Below are 17,984 nucleotides of genomic sequence, written 5' to 3'. Positions count from 1 at the left end.
GTATTAATTAAATGTTTTTAATAATTATTGTTAATCAATCAATAACACGGTGTTTCTATAAACACACTATATGACTAATTATTCAGCTGATACTGCAGATGATCAGCTTCTCTGTTTTCCAGTGAACAAATGAATGACTGGATGTGACAGGTGCCTCTAAGGAAAGGCAGAAAATGTTTATCTGTCGTGGTAGAGTTAGAGGATTTACAGTGATTTACACTGTTAGCTGTACTTCATGCTCCATCTTTTGTTTTTCATTGTTTTCACTTATTTGACTTAAATTATCTGCTATATGTGCCCAGGCAAGTTTATTCTGTTACCTGTTTCTCCTTGACTGTACTTAAAGTAATAGATATAAATATTCTGTGATATAAAATATGCTACTACTTCATATTGTTATTCATATGTCTTTATGCTAAGCTAAGCTAAGTGGCTGCAGGCTGTAGTGACCTCTTGGCAAGAAAGCAGACAAGTGCATGTCCCCAGATGTTCAACTATGTTTGAATCCTGTTGCTCCTGTATAAGTGGACTTTTAAGCAACTACTTGACCTGCTGTGCAAACTGCCTGTGTCAGAATACAGAATAAAGCGTTCCCGTATCAATTAAGAGCCAGCATGAAATGAAAACTAAACAGATAGCCATTTATTGTGTGGTTTTTGTTTCCTGCTCTTGACAATACCTTGTTTATTTAGCTTTTATGACACATAGCTTCACTTCAGTTCCCAGACTTGCAGGGAAAATACTGCAGGTACATTCACAAACACGCAATAAAGACACACATTCACATTCATGTCACAGCATTATGGTGTTTTTCACATCTCCTTTTGCTCTCTCGTGTGAGCATTGACTTAAATTACGTCAGAGAACGAAACGATCGGCACATTTACAGTTGATATGTTTCCCTCACCTCAGCACAAAATGAATACATCATACTGCAACACACAGACTCTCTTATATTCCCATCTGCTCTCATGGAGGGCAGACTGCCATGCAAGCATGTCCCGTTCATGCTGCATTTTGATATACACTATTAGCAGTTTATAATAAGTTGGGGCTTTTCCCTTTGTAGTGCAACACTGGTGCATACATACAATATCCTAAGCGGTTACCATTAGCTGGTCCCGGACAATCTGGAACATGCTGTTCCCAATTTTTACCACCTGGGATCCCAACACATAATCCTTCATTCATAGAAACCAGGTTGGCACAGTTGCCACCATCCAGGAAAGAGGTCTCCTTTCACCTGGGCCCTTCTAACTCTAAATCCTGATCAGGATGAAAAGCTGCCAAGTTCAGTTCATATCCCACAGGGACGTGACAGAGGATCCCGTCAAAAACAGACAGATGCCATTTCCCTTTTCTTCCTTCCTTAAGTCTTAGTCACACAGTTTTTCTCCGAGTTCTGAAAGGAACCAGGGTCCCAGCGGACTGAGCGGAACATGCTTCCCTTTAAACTGGCCTGTCTTTTAGTGATGCGATAGATCTTCCTGAGGATGGCGCGCCGCAGCAGGATGTAGACCCACGGATCCAGGATCTGGTTACAGGTCGCCATCCTGACACCCGTCATCATCAGCTTCCTGTAAGTGTCTCTGTCAGTGCTCAGGGTGCCACTGTAGGACCGAGTGGCTGACATCAGTCCAAAGACCTAAAACAAAGAGGAAACAGCTTCAGGCTCATCCTGCATCATGTAACAAACTCAACACAAACGGACACAAGGAAACTGGAATGATATGTGTTATATTTGTTATAATAGCAGCTTTTAAAGTTTGATAATCATTTTCTGGAACTGAATTATATCTGCTAAATTTGACCAAAGCTCTGTTATTAACAGTAATGATCTGAAATAGTGACCAGCCATCAGATCACTTCATCTTCATCTGTCAATATAAAGTTCATATGCAGTCACATGGTCACCTGATCCCTTTTAGCAGAATAAATCCACTTTGACATTTATGGTGGTGAGCTGACAAATGTATCTACATTCTAAAAGCATGAATCATGCAGCATGTCATTTCACTGATCACTGACACTGATCTGTGGTGAGAGCACTTCGACATGAATCAAATCCCACACCAGCATCTTAATCGTGTTTAATCATATTAAAACAGGCCTCTTTGAAATGTGGCTGCCTGTTGAATTAAGAGGTTGTATTTCCCCACACTGACCAGCAGAGGGCTCCAGCAGATGCAGGAGGTGACCATGATGCCGACCAGCTGAACAACCATCTCTGTGTCGTGGGACCTGGCCGGGCGCTGCTGGGGGCGGGACCTCTTCTTTAGCCGGGCTCTGACCAGCGTGATCCCACTGATGGTGTTGCACACAAAGGCTGAGGCCAGAGAGCTCAGAGCCAGTCCAGAGAACAGCATCACATAGGCCACGTCTGTGCCTTTAGTTCCTTCCATCACCCTGATGAAGCACCATGTCCATGGGTACTGGTAGGTGTAGGCACCCAGGTTGAAGAAGGGCAGCAGGGCCACACCTAAAGCCAGCAACCAGATGAGGGTCAGTGCCATCTTCGTCCGTGCTGTGGTCACTAGGCGGGCATGGAGCAGTGGCCTGGTGACGCCCAGGCAGCGCTCTGCAGCCATGGCACTGCCCAGGAAGAGTGGGCACAGGCCAAAGAACACCATGCAACCTCCCAGAAACAGACAAGAGGCATCTGGATCTGGGGGATCACCTCTGGAGTTGGCGGCAGGATCAGCTGTGGACTCTGCAGAGTATCGTCTCAGCACCAGGGCTCCAGGGATCACATGTCCAGCCAGATCTGTAGCCACCAGGGAGCTGGCAAAGAGCAGAAACGTGGCTTTTGACCGCCGGCGGAAGCGGTTGTAAGCCTTGGCGAGGATGATGAGGGCCACCACGTTGAACAGGATGCCCAGAGTCATGGTGAGGCCAGCTGATGTGGGGTTGCTCGGTGGACGCGTGCCATTATTTACCTCAGGCTTCTGCACGATGGCGCTGAGGTTCGAGACGGGGGAGGAGGCAGTGATGCCTGAGGAGTTGAAGTGCTGCATCGCCAGCATCACTGCTGGGTTCGGGGCCTGATGTGGCTCCTCTGGCTGAGAAGATCCTGAGGAACAAACAGGCTGGATCAACATGCTGACTGAAAACAGGGCGGTTCAGAGGATCCACATTTTAAAAAGCAGCAGCAGCTCCTGCAGTATTACCACTTTCTCTGGGTTTCCTCATTAAAACTCTGCAGCCCAGTGTATTTAACTATGAACATCAGTAATGAATCTGTCAGACGGCTCCGTCAGAGACCAAACATAAAACGCTCCTCTCCATTTTTAGATAAAGAGCTAATCAATAACCTGTTATTACAGCCACTGAGTGCAGATTCATAACAAACAAATATCAAAAACATTAGATGCTGTTATTACTTATGCATAAGATCATTTGAAGGTATTAGCTGCAGCCTATCAACAGGAGGCTCTAATAAAATATCATCTCAGCAAAAGGAAAAACCAAGAGTTTCCACTGATAATGGGTTTTCATCCATTTCACATTAATTGTTGTGTTATTGTCGTCTCCGGGGCAGGAAAAGCTCCTTAGGACAAAGTGACTCATTGTAAAAAGAAATTAATTAGTTGTGTCAACACTCTGAGATTTAAGGCCTCACTTTTCACTTCATGCCAGGAAGCAGAGGAAGTCTGAACAAGTTCTGACAGTTTGTGTCGACAGAGCGCAGCTGCAAACATTCCTCAAAAACAAAAAACAGTTACCACGCAGCAGAACAGACACAGCGACGGACCGAAGACACGAACTCTAACCTGAGGTCAGATCAAAACATGTCTGACATTTATTTAGAAACAGAAACGCCCCGACCCTGCTCACACGTGCACAATTAGAGAGAAACTCACCATTTAATGTTTGTCATGTTGCTGTTTCACTGTATTTAAAAATAACTAATGATTTTTCTGTTTTTTTTATTTCACCTTTAATTTCTAATTGATTGAGTTACTAATTTATTACACAGCCTGTTTAGTTTAAAGGTGAGGCTCTGTGATGCCGTAGAAAGGTACTCAGATATTATTCAAACCCTAAGAAATAAGCTCAATAAAATCAATAAATGATGATCAAAGCCACCAAACATTATCTGGTTGCACCTAGTCAAAGAAGTTCATTAAGATTTTCAAAGGTTTAAAGTGGAAATTCTTCAGATCTGTAGGATATTTAGCAAAAGAAGAAAAAGAAGAAGAAGAAAAGAAGAAGAAGTGAACTTTGCCTGTCTACACTTTTTATTCTTTAAATTCAACTCATGCGAGATATTTAACCTACCTCTGAAATAAAAAATCCATGGAGACCAACAGCGTGGCTTTGATTTTGACAGTTACTCATAACTGAACCTGTAGAATAAATAAATCCAGGTGGTTCTGTGAATCTCCTTAATATGTCCAAACGTAAGAGAACGCCTTCACCTGAGCCGCTTCCTCATAATGCAACAGACCATGTTCCCGTGTCAGAGCGAGCAGCGTCTGTGTCACACTGCACCAGCACGTCGTCTGCAGCTTTTATAGGTCTGTGCTGCAGCGTGCTCACGCTCCCTGTGGGTGTCTCTGCTGCAGAGAACCAGAGAACCCCAGGGAGGAACATGAATATTTAAAAAGCTGCTGTGTGTCCACGTACAGACTCCACCTCACAGGATAATGACGAGTTCAGGGGTTTGAACATTAAAACCTCTAATAACAACAACTGCAAAGATTGAAAGTCCCAGGGCAGGGCAGGAAAAACTCCAACCTTCACTTTATGAGCAGCTTTTAATGAAAGTACGTTGTGACCTCATACAGCAACAGCTCAAGCCAAACTCAGTGCCAGTTCAAAGTAAAGTGATGAAGTGAGTTTGGGGAGATGAACCTGCGTGAGGAACATCTGCTGCTCTGGAGACTGGCTGTGAATCGCTGGGAAACGAAAGCAGCCCCCCTGCTGAACAGCCTGGGCCCGTGGTCAGTTCTCATCAATGCAGTCCAGCTGTGCTCCGTCACTTCAAACATCTCTGTCTCCAGCTGCAGCTGCACAGGACTTTCCAGGCAGGACGCTGCTGCTGAGGACAGTCCAGGCCACACCTCGGGAGGAGACACACTGAAAATGGGTCAAAGTGTGACTCTGTGGTCAGCACACAGAAGGACCACAGGAAGTGGAAAATCTGGAGTGTCCCAGGTTCCTGATCACCTGTCCAGCAAATCTCATCTGAAATCTCCTCCTCCTCATCTCACGGTCACCTTTGGTCTGGACTGAAGAAGGACTGTGGACTCTTTGTTCATGCACCCACTGCAGCTGTGTAACGCAACATTTGAATTAAAAGCCTTCTTTCAGAAGAAAGCGTACATTCAGTCTGAACCGTGCATGTGTGTGTGCTGTGCTTTGAAATGTGGAGCCTGGTTAAGAGAAACACCTGAGCTGAGTGGAGTGGAAGAGGGATGCAGGAAGCACATCTGTTCTGCAAAAGAGCAAAACAAAAGGCTTGTTATGTTTTTTTTATATGAACTCAAAGATAAAACTGTCAAAGGTCACTGACAACATGTGCACATGGTTTATTTTTCCTCCTCTGCTGTTAGATGCAAAAACACCTTTAGCTGTTGTTTGACAGATGGTTCCCATAAAAATGCAAAACAAACTTGTTTGAATCAAAGAAAAAGGTGAAAAATGCACAAACGTTCTCACCTCGGCTGATTCACTCTTCCCTCCGGCCTGCACACGTCATCGCTCGGTGCGGTCGACCAATGAGGAAAGAGCTTTTCAGTCTTCGCTGCTGAATCTCAGCTCCACATGGATGTTATCGGACAGTGCGGCCATGTTGAGTGTGTAGTTCTATTTGCACATGGTAACACAGCTGTGGCTTTGTGCTGCTGTGCCTGACAACAACATTCACGATAACATTCGAGGAACCACCATCACCTGCCTGGGACAAACATTAGGGGCACCACGCTGTCAGTGGGTTCTGGACTTTGAAAGCCTTTTCACTGGACAGGAATGTGGTCTGGGCCCAGTAAAAACACTGCAGCAGCAGAGGAACAAGGCAGCCGGTCAGATGCTGCAGTTTGTTTGTCACCCGCCCTCTGCGTTTCTGTAAAACAGCCCAAACATTCCAGGCTTTATTTGTTGAAAACCCCATAATTACCAGGCTTTTAGCCCAGACATTTTTCTCTAACTATGCATATCAGGCCCGCTGCTTTTTATATACAATCAATGTCTCTGTGTCTCTGCTCGTCTTAGAAATGAGTTGGGATAACTCACTATGTCTCGGACCTTCAGTATCACAAGATCGATGGTGCTTTTTCATTTGGAGGTATGTATAAAGTAATGTGCTGCACAGGCCAGTGAGAGGTCAAAGGAGTTTTGTTTTTCAGTGGAACATTTGTAATCAGACAAAATGTTATCTGAGTCTGCAGAATGACTGTGTGGGAACTGGTCCCTGTTCGTTTCACTATAAACTTCCAGCCCACTACGACTTAGGAAGCACCGGATTCAGTTCCCTCCAAAACAAAACCTTAGAAGGTCATGAACAAGTCAGTGACCAAGACTGTACATCAGCTACAGCCACTTATTATTCTGCCACCTGTCATGTGGTTCATGAAGAGAAGCTGTGAGTCGCAGTACCACACTGTGCAGAAAGTATAAGAGTCTAAGTATTATCATTAAAATATACTTAAAGTATCAAAGTAAAAGTACTCACTATGCAGTAAACTGGTCCCTGTCAGTGTTTTACTGCTATATCTGATGTATCTGGATGAATATTCCTGCTGCATTCAAGTACATGTTGAACTTTACTGCAGTAGCTGTTTAAGATTGAAGTACTTTATAAACTGTGAGTATCTTCATCTGCAGCAGAGCATCATGTTCTACAAGATCTCACGTTTGAAGTTTTCTCTGGACAGAAAAACTGTCATTGGGAAAGTAACTTCAGCTGTCAGATGCAGCTCGGCCTTTACTGCAGTTACGGCGCTGAGGCCTCGTGCTGGTTTATGATGTGAAGAGTGTGGTTACGTAACGTCAGGCCTTCAGGACACAGTCCATGTGCCGGGGACTCTGACTGTCCCTGTCCTTTCAGCTCGTCCTTGTGATGTGGACAGTAAAGCGCAGGGGGGGTCCACTGGGGAGGTTATTCACACTCAGACACGTTCCACACATGCACTGGATAGCACGATGGTCAGTTTATTAGGAACCCCCGTGTCGGACCCAGTCGGTTTATTAGGAACCCCCGTGTCGGACCCAGTCTGTTTATTAGGAACCCCCGTGTCGGACCCAGTCGGTTTATTAGGAACCCCCGTGTCGGACCCAGTCTGTTTATTAGGAACCCCCGTGTCGGACCCAGTCTGTTTATTAGGAACCCCCGTGTCGGACCCAGTCGGTTTATTAGGAACCCCCGTGTCGGACCCAGTCTGTTTATTAGGAACCCCCGTGTCGGACCCAGTCTGTTTATTAGGAACCCCCGTGTCGGACCCAGTCGGTTTATTAGGAACCCCCGTGTCGGACCCAGTCGGTTTATTAGGAACCCCCGTGTCGGACCCAGTCGGTTTATTAGGAACCCCCGTGTCGGACCTGTTTTTTTAGGAACCCTTGTGTCGGACCTGGTTTATTAGGAACCCCTGTGTCGGACTGATCAGTTTGATCCAACTGAAAATGTTCAGTTTGTGTTCAGACTGTTTCACAGCTGTTTATTCACTTGGATATTTAGTGGTGCTGTTGGACTGGACTCTGTGATCCTGAGAGCTGGTTCTGGTATTCAGTCCACCCCAATACAATCAGTGATGCAGGCTCAATACAAAAGATTTTCTTTTTGCCTGCTGTACAACAGTCTCAGCTATTTTAAACGTCCCTGCTGCTCCAGGCTCTCACATTAATCCTGTTCCAGCTTGTCCTTGCCCACATGCGTCTTCACATTGAACTAAAGTTATGTAGTCACTATCTGATGCATCTGGTTGTTTCTGCACCATCGGAGCCGCTGAGGGTAGAAACTGAAACACTGACATAGAACGTGGTGCAGGGAAACAGCAGAGGAGGCGACGACTACGATGTGTTTTTAGCTCACGGACAATACTAGACCCCAGCTTTTTCCAAAAACCAGCCGCAGACGTTGCTGTGAGCAGAGAGAAGCTGGCAGAGCAGGAGAAACAGAGACTGTAGAAAGTGTGAGCACAGCTTTGAGTTAATGTCTTTCTGGTTTAGTATATTTCTAAAAAACACACTGACGAGAGAGAAAAACAAATGACAGAGCTGCAAGTCGCCCTCAGATCCTTGAATGGTATAAAAGCTGAATGGAAACCTTTAGGAAAGCACGGGGAAACTTTCATTCAGGTGTAAAGTCCAAACTGTCCTGTGCCATTAGAGGTTTTTCTACAGCCTCAGTTTTTCCACAGAGGAGTCAAGTCACTTTGTGGACTCCTGCTGTGCTGAGTCCTCAGTCCTGTCCTCACCAGTCAACGCAGGGGAAACTTACAGGGATCAGCTCTCATTCGACCCGGTTTCATTATGTAAGACCCAGATGTCGTGTGTGGTACCTACGCACCAGGTTCTGGTCCTTTTGGGAACACGGGTTATTTCTTCTAGGGACTACAGCGACTCCAAGCACAGAAATTAGATGCAAAATTGCCAAAAACAGACGCAAAACAAACACACCCAGATGTCAAACTTCATAACAACTATAAATACCCAGAACGTGGCTGCTGGTCCTGGACTGAATGGGTGGGCCTGGCCAGGGGCCCATTTCCTCCTAATCAGTACATCTGTGCTATGTGGAACGGGGAGCCCTGCTCTGCTGCCTGAGGCGTCTTCCTTCTTTACATTGAAACGTTTCTGATGTGATTCGAGGCCCCGAGGACCAAAGTCGTCTGTACTCGCTGTGAAGTGGCCAGAAAAAGTCTGTTGGCTTCATTAAACATGCTCATAATTTGGTGTTTTTGGCTTCAAGTTGCTGTAACTGCAGATTTGTGTTGATCCTGTTTCTTAAAAAGTAAAGTCAAAGTAAAAGCTGCACACAGCCTGATAAACCTTATCTGACCTGGACGACAAACTGGTTTTCAGCTCTGGGCGACACTGAGCTAATGGTCTGTTTGTCGAAATTTGGCCTTGAAGATCAATCGGGTCTTTTAAGTTTTTTGGAAACACACTTAACCGGCCCTGTCCGGTGAAGCCGACCCAGCGGTCGGACGCAGCAGTTGGACGTCGAGCTGCTGCTTTTTCTGCTTATTGTCACTTAAATAGTTTGTTTTGCATAAACATCAGTGGTGCTGGGAAACTGCCTCCTCTGCTGCCCCGGCTGCGTCTCCAGCAGCACATGTACTCAAACTATCTGAGTTCATGTTTTCACAAGAGGATGCAGCTCACGTCTATTTAAAGGGCCTTTCCGGTGTTTTTGTGTATTTTTCTGTCAGTTACAGCAAATCACACACACACACTCACACACACACACACACACACACACACACTGAACATTGTCCTGCTCGACCTTCTGCTCATCCAGTACGCCCTAAAAACACACTGCTCTTCATTCCACGGTCGCTGTCACAGAACACGGTTCTCCTGTACGTCATTTCTTTGGAACCTGCAGGAGTGGAGACTGTGGGGGGGGCAGGTTTGACACTGAGGGTCATTGAGCAGCTGGGGACAAGCTGCAGCTCCACATCTGTTGACCAAGCCGACATCAGACACGGTGCGTTTCTCCAAAGTAAACTGCTCCATGAATCAAACTAATGAAGCCAGTTCTGTGTAATTACCTCGTTTACGGTAAATCTGCTAATTCCAAGGTATTACACTGCACATGAGCAATCCAGCCAGTTCCATGAGGCCAACACACCTCCAGGCAGAAAGGTGAAGCACCTGCTGCTTTTATTCTTTACACTGTCGTGGTGTCGCACCTCAGCAGGTTGTGATCTCACCCTTATTATATTATATTCACCTTTATTGTCACTTTCATTTCTCAAAATGTCAACATGTTTCTACGCTCGGTTGTGAGACGCCAACAGCAGCTCCCTGTGCTGAGTTCACTGCAGCGAGGAGAACAGGACGCTGCTTTGACGTTTCTCACTAAACGCTCGCTGGAATGTTGTTTTCTGAGCCGCAGTCTCTCACCGGCACAAGTGTTTTTGTGTGCGAGGCAGCACGACGTGTTGACCTGCTCATAAAGGCCTCATTCAGCCAGCGCCAGCCGCTGTGGCCTGCTCCATCCAAACCAGATGCTGCAGATTCTTCCCCCTGCAGCCCGACAGCCTCTATCTGCACCATCACTCCCTGGTGGGACCAACGCTCGGGATAACCTTTCACCAGGTTAAACTGATTAAACTGATCCAGTTATATCCAGGGTCTGTGAAAGAGACTGAGAGGCTGCAGTCTGGATAAAGTATTAACACTGTCAGCTGGTTTCTGGAAACAGACATAAACCCGTCCCAGTGCACATATTTATCCATGACAGCCACGTTACACGTCTTTGAATGGGCTGAATCATGAAGGTCAGTTTATGCTGGACTCACGTGATCAGCCTGCTGCTGCTGAGAGGCCATTCTGTGTCCAGCACCAACTAAAACAATAAGACCAGGGAAAGATGCTATCTCTCCTGGTTCCTCGGACTTTGAAATGTCAAACAATGTGATTTTCCCATTTCTATGCCATTCATCCAGTCACCTGCCTCAATTTCCTCTTGACCTCCAAACATAATGGACCCCCTCCCCGTGGGAGTTCTCTTTTCCGTGAGTCCACATGCAATTAGAGACACTTTGCAAACGTCCCTTTGTTCTGTTTGCAGGCCCAGAGACTGACTGACTCTGAACCCAGATCACAGAGGGGTTAAAAAACAGAGCGCTGCTCATGTGTCGGCATCTGTCGAGCTGGAAGGAGGGAACCAGAGCAGCTCAGAGCTCAAACACTCACTGACGCTTTGTTGTCCCAGCTGAGGATGATGCCGCTAACAAGGCCAGCTGCTGCTCCAGATGTTTCAGGGCTGGATTCACAGACACATACGATGAAACGACAAAGGGGCTGTGTTCACATCCCCAAAGATCTGGGCCACTGAACCCCTATATGGTTCCAGATCCAGTTCCTAGTTCCTATCTGGTCTGTGAGTGTGGGATTTATCAGACACCCCGACTCTGCACAGTCATACTAAGATAAAGTATCACAGTAATACTCTCAGTCAGACCTGCACAGCTCTGTAAAGTTGGCGGTTCGGTCTCTGTGTTTTATTGTCGTGGACGAGCCCCCTGTGCTGTGCAGCTCAGTGTGTGTGAGGCTGAATCCACATGGCTGGGTCCTGATCCAGCACATTACGAACAGAACAGATAACTGAGTTCCACCCACCGATCAGTCTCCAGTTACACGTTTGCACTTTGGTGCCGAGGCTTCGACTGTGACTGTGCCCAACAGCAACTGACAGTGTTTATCAGACTGTGTCCGGACTTGAAATGCTGAAAACAATGACGTCAGAGAAACCTGAGTCTGGACCAGCAGCCGTTGACCGACCAACAAGCAACAAAAACATGAAATCCCTTTAAAAACCGGGAAACACCAGCCGTGATTCTTCTGAGACAGATTCTGTCTTGCCCCCCACCCCTGGGTGAAACTGGCTTCCGCAGTCCAAACATCTAAAACTACTTTCAGTGAACCACGACCAGCTCGATCTGGGAAACACGTCATGGTGGCAGTTCCCACAGGGGAGCAGTTTGCAGCCAGAAGCTTTGGTATTTACTGGCAGATCCGCTCATGTACCAACCAGCAGAGAGGGCACCAGGGTGTGAATGCCTTTCAGATGAGCAAATAATTACTGATCGAATCCGCCACATCATCGCACACCAGAGGAAATCAGCCTCACCGTGAAGACGCTGCTGAGCCCAGAGTCATCGGACGTGTTTTCCTGAACAGCAGCCCCTGATCTGGGAACCGTACAGGCAGGACTGTGAGGGACTGTAACCTGGAGGAGAAATAACACATTCAAACAAACCAGTGAACCACAGTCCAGCCAGCAGCATAAACATGATCCTCCTTGACAGTTCCACAGAAATCCTCACACTCAGGTTGTGGACATCCATCCATCGTCCTCTCTACACATCGGAATCTAAACAAAGTCCAAGGCTGAGGATTAATCCCAGCCAGAAGTCTGAGCCACAGATTTGTTTTGTGTCCCCTAATTCAGCCTCGTTCTGTCATGACCTTATAATAGAGGGAGCGTCACTGAGCTGAGGCTGTTCCAGCTATTGTGAGCTGAGTGTCAGGTAGACGTGTTGTTATGAAGGAACTATTGCAGGTCATTCAATCTGCAGGTTTTAATGACAACATTAGCTGAAGCCTTAGCTCGTTTTGTGAGACCAGGGGAAGTAGATCTGAGTTACACTGGTCCTTATGAGGGCGCAGTAAACGGTCCATACAGTCCCAGATCAGGCAGAGACACAAACAGGGTCTGAGCTCTTTCCTTTGGCCACTGTGCAGCTCAATGAAGGGCGACGTCTCCACAGCCTCGAGCCAACGATCACAGCGACGCTCGGCTGCTTCAGGAGACACTTTAAAAAAGACGTTTGGGTCATTTTCTTTGGCAGTGGAACAAACTGTCCCCATATTATCAACACTCTGTTTTCAGTGTTCAGTCCATGGAGTCACTTTCATTCTGTGGACTGAAGGACAAAACTAAAAGACTAAACTAACAAAAGTCAAATGACTGGAATTTGCCTAAAGCACCAAACTCGAAGCGAAACAGGAAAGATGCAAAACCAAAACACTGAGCCGAGAGACTGGAGCGGTGCACGAGTGCTGTGCTTGTGCCCAGGCACTGGTCTCTGCTGCTGGAGTCTAAAACCATGAGGTACACATGGCAAAACTCATAAAAAAGAAGCTGCCGTTCTGTTCTGACAAAACCTGAACCCATGCCGGACTTTTCAGGACACAGGAACCCGACCACATACTGATGCTGGTTTTTGTGCACCTGAGCTGAGGGACAGGATGAGGCTGTGACTTTATTCTGCCTCTCAGTCTATTTACTGGGTGAATCCCTGCTCTACTTTTCCTTTTGTGGTCAGGCCGAGCCCCCCCCCCACTGTAAATCCACACAGCTGTGGAGCCTCACAGAGCTGCGTCCTCTTCTCCTCATGTATAAAACCTGACATGACATGAAGGACAAAGGGCTTTAGCAAGACTGGAGGGCCAAAAATAGCAGCAGATCACTGAATCACATTTCCTGCTCTGCCTTTTCTGGATAGTTCCTGCTGTCACACCGAAAGAATCTGGATCAGGAAGGACTTGAAATCTACAAACCAGTTCAGTCAACTTTGTTTATTACTGATGGTGAAAGTGAACCAGCAGAACTGTGACACAAGAGTCTGGATCCTGCTGTGACAGACGGATAAGACATAACATGAAGAAGCTGTTCACGGCTAATGGCAAAAATGTCCATGCAGTTTGAATACATGGACATAAACCACCTCAGTCTAATGAGCTAAAACCACCTCATCGATCAATCATCAATAATTAAACAAGGCTGTAAAATTACAGCAAGAACCGACTGATTCAAATTCACTTGAAATCAATGGTCGCCCATCAGTCGTGAGCGAGTCAAAGCTCATCTGATGCAAAAAGTTTTATTACTCAGTGCTTGACCTCAGATCAGTCTGAAAATAAAAAATAAATAATCAGCAGAAGCAGATTCAAAGCAAACGGGAGCTTTAGTCCAGTGACCAGACCAGTCTATGGTCTCAGGACCCGTCTCACGAGCTTTAAAAGGAGGTCAGAGGTCAGAGGTCAGAGGAGTGAAACAAACAGGCCGAGTCCAGATCTGGTTCAGACATAATTGCAGGTGCTCAGACAGTTCTGGTAACAAGTAGGTTAATCCTGCGGCTCCCAAACCATCATCGGGTCCAGCTCTTTGGTTTATGGCCCAACACCTGCAAAACAGACCCCGTCAGCCTCAGCTGTGTTAGCAAGTGTTAGCATGCTGCTTAGCATTTAAGGCTGTAGCCGTCCCTGCATTTTAAGTAAACACTAAATCCTAATAATAATAATTATAATCTTTATGGTGTTGGTCTAATGAGTCATGATTGGTTCCTCTGATGTTCCAGCCGACGGTGGGTGTGACAGACACATACAGTGTTTTACAGCTGCAAAAACCATAAACAGTCCCTAAATATACTCAGCCTCACTGCTGTCCTGGTCAAAGTCACGTCTGTGGCATTCGCTCTATCTCTCTGCAATGTAGAAAGGATCCATTATGGAGCCATTAGTTTATGTAATTTGTTATTCCCAGCACAATCTCGCCTCTATTCGGCCCCTTCCGCTCCGAGAGCAGAGACTGCAGGTCATGCAAGGATAGCAGAGAGGCTGAACATGGTGCAGGATGGAAATAAACCAGTCACTTCGTGTGAAAAAGCCACATTACTTATGGACAACGCATGTTTATTTTTCTCCTTCTTCCCCGGGTCTTGACATGTGACACAGTCGCCCCAAAAACTCAACGTGTGTTTAGAATCAAACATCCTTATGTCCTCCCGTCCTATGGAGGCCCCAGAGACGACGGGGCTGCGGTCCGGTCCAGGGGAGTCACTCGTGACTCACTGCTCTCCCTGACTAACACACAAACATGTCGAAGCTGCAATCAAAGCTAAATAAAGTCAGAGCACACAACCTTAAATCAGACAGACGTGATGTCAACACTTTGATAAGGTGCTGCTGCTGATGATTTAAGGCCGATTCTCGTAATTCTCTTTGTGGAACTTGGCACCCAAACAAAACTATTACATAAAGTCCAGCTAAACAGTCAGGATTACTCCCTCCGAAGCTTTTACTCTTCAGATAATGGAGGAAAACAGATTTTCAGTCTTTGCATCCAGTCTGCATTGGGACCCTTTTCCACCTGCCCGTCTCTGACCTGCATCACTTTTTAATTAAGGTGGTTTGTGGTTTTCATGTGGTTTTTCTGCACAGGACCACATCACAGCCGCTGCTTTGACTCAGTCCTGATGTTCCCACAGTGTGAACGGACCAAACCAGATCTGGTCCACCTGCATATGTGGTCCTAGATCCGATTCCTGTCCGATGTGTGAGTGTGTGAGCTCCATCAGAACGGTCAGACCAGAATCCATGTGGTCGTTTTAGCGTCTCCCTCCTCTGCACATGTCGCCTGTCGTCATCATTCATTGTGGGAAACATCAGCATATATTCTTCCCAGAAAAGTTCTTATGGTGTCACAAGTGTTTGGAGAACCAACACCGACACCGAATACATTAAGATGAGCTGGGCCTGTGCTGTTTGAAAGAAAGTGCACGTTAGAAGAAATATGGTTCTAATAAATTCCTTGCTGCGTGCTTCTCTTCCCACTCACAGGCTCCATTTCTTCTCATTTCTTTTCATGGACTCTTTTACTTGGAGTTTTTAAGTCCTCAACGGTCAGTTACAGGAAAAGGTGTGAAATGGGGCCAAACATGTGCTTCATGGGCCAGAGGAAAACCCAGGTGTTGGAGCCTGGTATGCCCCCCTGCTGGGCTGAAAACACCAGATCAGAAAGAGTTGAAAGTATTTTAGAGCAGACACTACCTTCCTACAGTGTTCTCATTAACCACAAATCAAATAAAATCCAAGTTGTAATAATCTGATGCAGAGACTGAGACCAACTGCCTGTTGCCTGATTTCTTTTGCATCATGTTGGTTCCAAGTTACTTTCGATATTAATCATGCAATTGTCTTAGTGGTAACGAGGCTGATTCAGACATATGGGGAGTTGTGGTGGCCACAGAATTTATAATCAAACCAAGATGTGAGTCTGAGCAGAGAACCACTTGTTTCATTACAGCTCTATTCATCACAGGGTGATGAGCTTTTCCTTCCTTGCAGCCTTCTGCTGACTGACTAATGTAACGTGATATTAGCTGTCCGTCTCTGGAGAGCCTCCTTCTCTTAATGCACCCTCAGACTTCACACAGCACGTCAACAGATCAATACCGGCTCGCTAGAGCTGAAAGCCTGGAAGGACCACTGAAGCAGCTTCCGTCCCATTTGTTCATTTCGCTCATGCTGCTGAAACTGGACGGGCTCCAGTTCGTCAGTGTGGACGGGCTCTCAGCCTCAGGCCTCAGAACATCTGGACGTCTCTTGCTTCACTGAGTTCTGCAGAAAACAACGGACCACCGGTGAGCTTGGAAGAGTAACAAGAACCTCTCAGACAATTTCTCTGTGTTTCCAAGGTGACGGCCCATCGCCGCACCTTCTCACGGACAAACAACAAACCTTCATGTCCCACTGGGACGAGCATTGGTAGATGAACACTAGTGAACAGAGATGATATTATTCAGCCTGTGTGTTCCAAGCAGATGCTGGAGGCTGTCGGTAACATTAGCTCTGGCTGTGGATGTCTGTGTCCACGTCGTTTTAAAACGCCAGAAAAAAGCGTCAAAGTGCTCCTGATGACTAATATCAGAGCATCAGGCTGCGACAGACACTCAGCTGGGGAAAGAGGAGGACAAAGGGATTAAAAACCTTCAATGCTGAATCCAGAAAGTTGTCTGAAGATGGAACATCTCCAGGTGACACTAACTGAGCCGTTAGAAGGTAGAAGCTGCTAATGTGTTCCTTCGTCAGGCGCTCGGGGAACTGTGGCCTTTTACTGGCTGCTCTCCTCAGGGTGGACTTTACCTCAGCAGAGACCTGCTGAACCGAAGGGGGTCGTCTTGTGTCTCATTGGCTCTGGTTTAAATGTGCAGCGTCAATTTACATTCCAGGAGATACTGACATTCCTGGGATTGAGCACTTTCCACTTTGTCTGTCTTTCAGTCAAACAAGTAGCTGCTGCTGCTGCAGCCTTCACTAAAATATAATCTAATACTAACAGTCCAACCCACACCTTGGAGACAGGCTGCACAGTTCCTGGACAGGTCTCCAGTCCAAGTTCAGTCCAATCTGTGTAACTACAAAGGAACATGTGACTGACTTGAACGTACAAACTCTGGTTTTTGTCAGATTTTCATGTTTGATGCATTTTATGGGGCTTTATTTCACTCTGCAGTTCATTTCTCTGCTTGTTTATTCTTCAAAAAATCACCCAGAAAATATTTTGACAGTTTGTCTGAAACAGTTGATCTTTTCCCAATAAATTCATTTCCACAGTGCGTCTCCTGGGGTCCTCGGCTGCAGAGCAAATGTCACTCAGCTCTGTTTACATGAGAAGCTGGACAAAGTGAGGAAGCTGTTTTGGTAAATTTAGGTTTGTTTTCTCTGGTAATTCTGTTGAAGAGTCCAAAATATCCAATATAAACACTTGGGCTCCTGAGGGACGTTAGAGACAAACACGTCTCAGCGCACAGTGAAGCAGGAAGCCCCTGACACAGACACACAGGAGAGACTAATAGAAATTCAGAGATAAGACACAGCAGCTCGAAGCCTGAGTCGGACTGCGGTCCTTCTTTCAAAGTGGACTGGCTGTGGGAGCCCTGCATCTAACAGTCTTCAGGGGTTTTGTTCTGAGGTGTGTAACCCTGATGATGAACGGTGTCCTGAGGAGGATCGGCGCCAGACTATTAAACTTTTCCTGCACAGTGTCTTGGTGTTGCTTTGAGGTCAGAAAATAAAGCGTGATGGATGAGGCTCTTACTGAATTAGGGTGACACAGGCTGGGGTGAACTCCCTGAAACCTCCTGACTCCCCGTCCCTCCCTGGTCCAGGGTTGGTTGAATAACTCTGACTCTAAGAGTGAAAGAAATGAGATGTGACACGTCGGTTTAGTGAGCCTGAGGCCTGCTGCTGTTCCAGGTCTTTGAACATTAACCAAATCCATATGAACTTAATGTATAAGTCCGACATTTTAGTTTAGTCTTCAAAAGTAAGCAACTAATCCCGTTTAATGAAATGTCAAAGTCTTCCTTTAAAGAAAACCAAACAGTGTCACATTCACAGGCCGACCGCAGGGTCCGAGCTAAATGCTAACATCAGAATGCTAACAGTGACCATGCTAACATGCTGATGCTCAGCAGTCGGATCCAGAACTACAAGGATGAGCTGCGTGGACCATGATCTGAGTCCAA

At 46.3% G+C, this 17,984-nt stretch overlaps 1 protein-coding gene across 1 annotated transcript; it reads right to left on the bottom strand.

Moving 5' to 3' along the window:
- Nucleotides 1-615: 615 nt before the first annotated feature.
- Nucleotides 616-4,573, bottom strand: LOC113140579 (prostaglandin E2 receptor EP1 subtype-like). The gene is made up of 3 exons (XM_026324474.2): nt 4,279-4,573; nt 2,166-3,070; nt 616-1,645 (listed from the first exon to the last, which is right to left on the bottom strand). The coding sequence occupies exons 2-3, from the start codon at nt 3,021-3,023 to the stop codon at nt 1,370-1,372; spliced, it is 1,134 nt and encodes a 377-aa protein (XP_026180259.1). The 5' UTR covers nt 3,024-3,070; nt 4,279-4,573; the 3' UTR covers nt 616-1,369.
- Between the last annotated feature and the right edge of the window lie 13,411 nt (nt 4,574-17,984).

Source organism: Mastacembelus armatus, chromosome 8 (genome assembly GCF_900324485.2).
Source record: "Mastacembelus armatus chromosome 8, fMasArm1.2, whole genome shotgun sequence".
In the NCBI taxonomy this organism is placed as follows: domain Eukaryota; kingdom Metazoa; phylum Chordata; class Actinopteri; order Synbranchiformes; family Mastacembelidae; genus Mastacembelus; species Mastacembelus armatus.
The sequence above is the reverse complement of the archived record's forward strand: the minus strand, read 5'-3'. Positions and strand labels throughout refer to the sequence as shown.

Bases quoted from the DNA above. Each gene is read 5' to 3' on its own strand.
- LOC113140579 (XM_026324474.2), bottom strand. From the start codon at position 3,023: ATGCTGGCGATGCAGCACTTCAACTCCTCAGGCATCACTGCCTCCTCC. The intron at 1,646-2,165 runs GTCAGTGTGGGG...TCTTTGTTTTAG, and splicing joins TCTGCTGGAGCCCTCTGCTG to GTCTTTGGACTGATGTCAGC.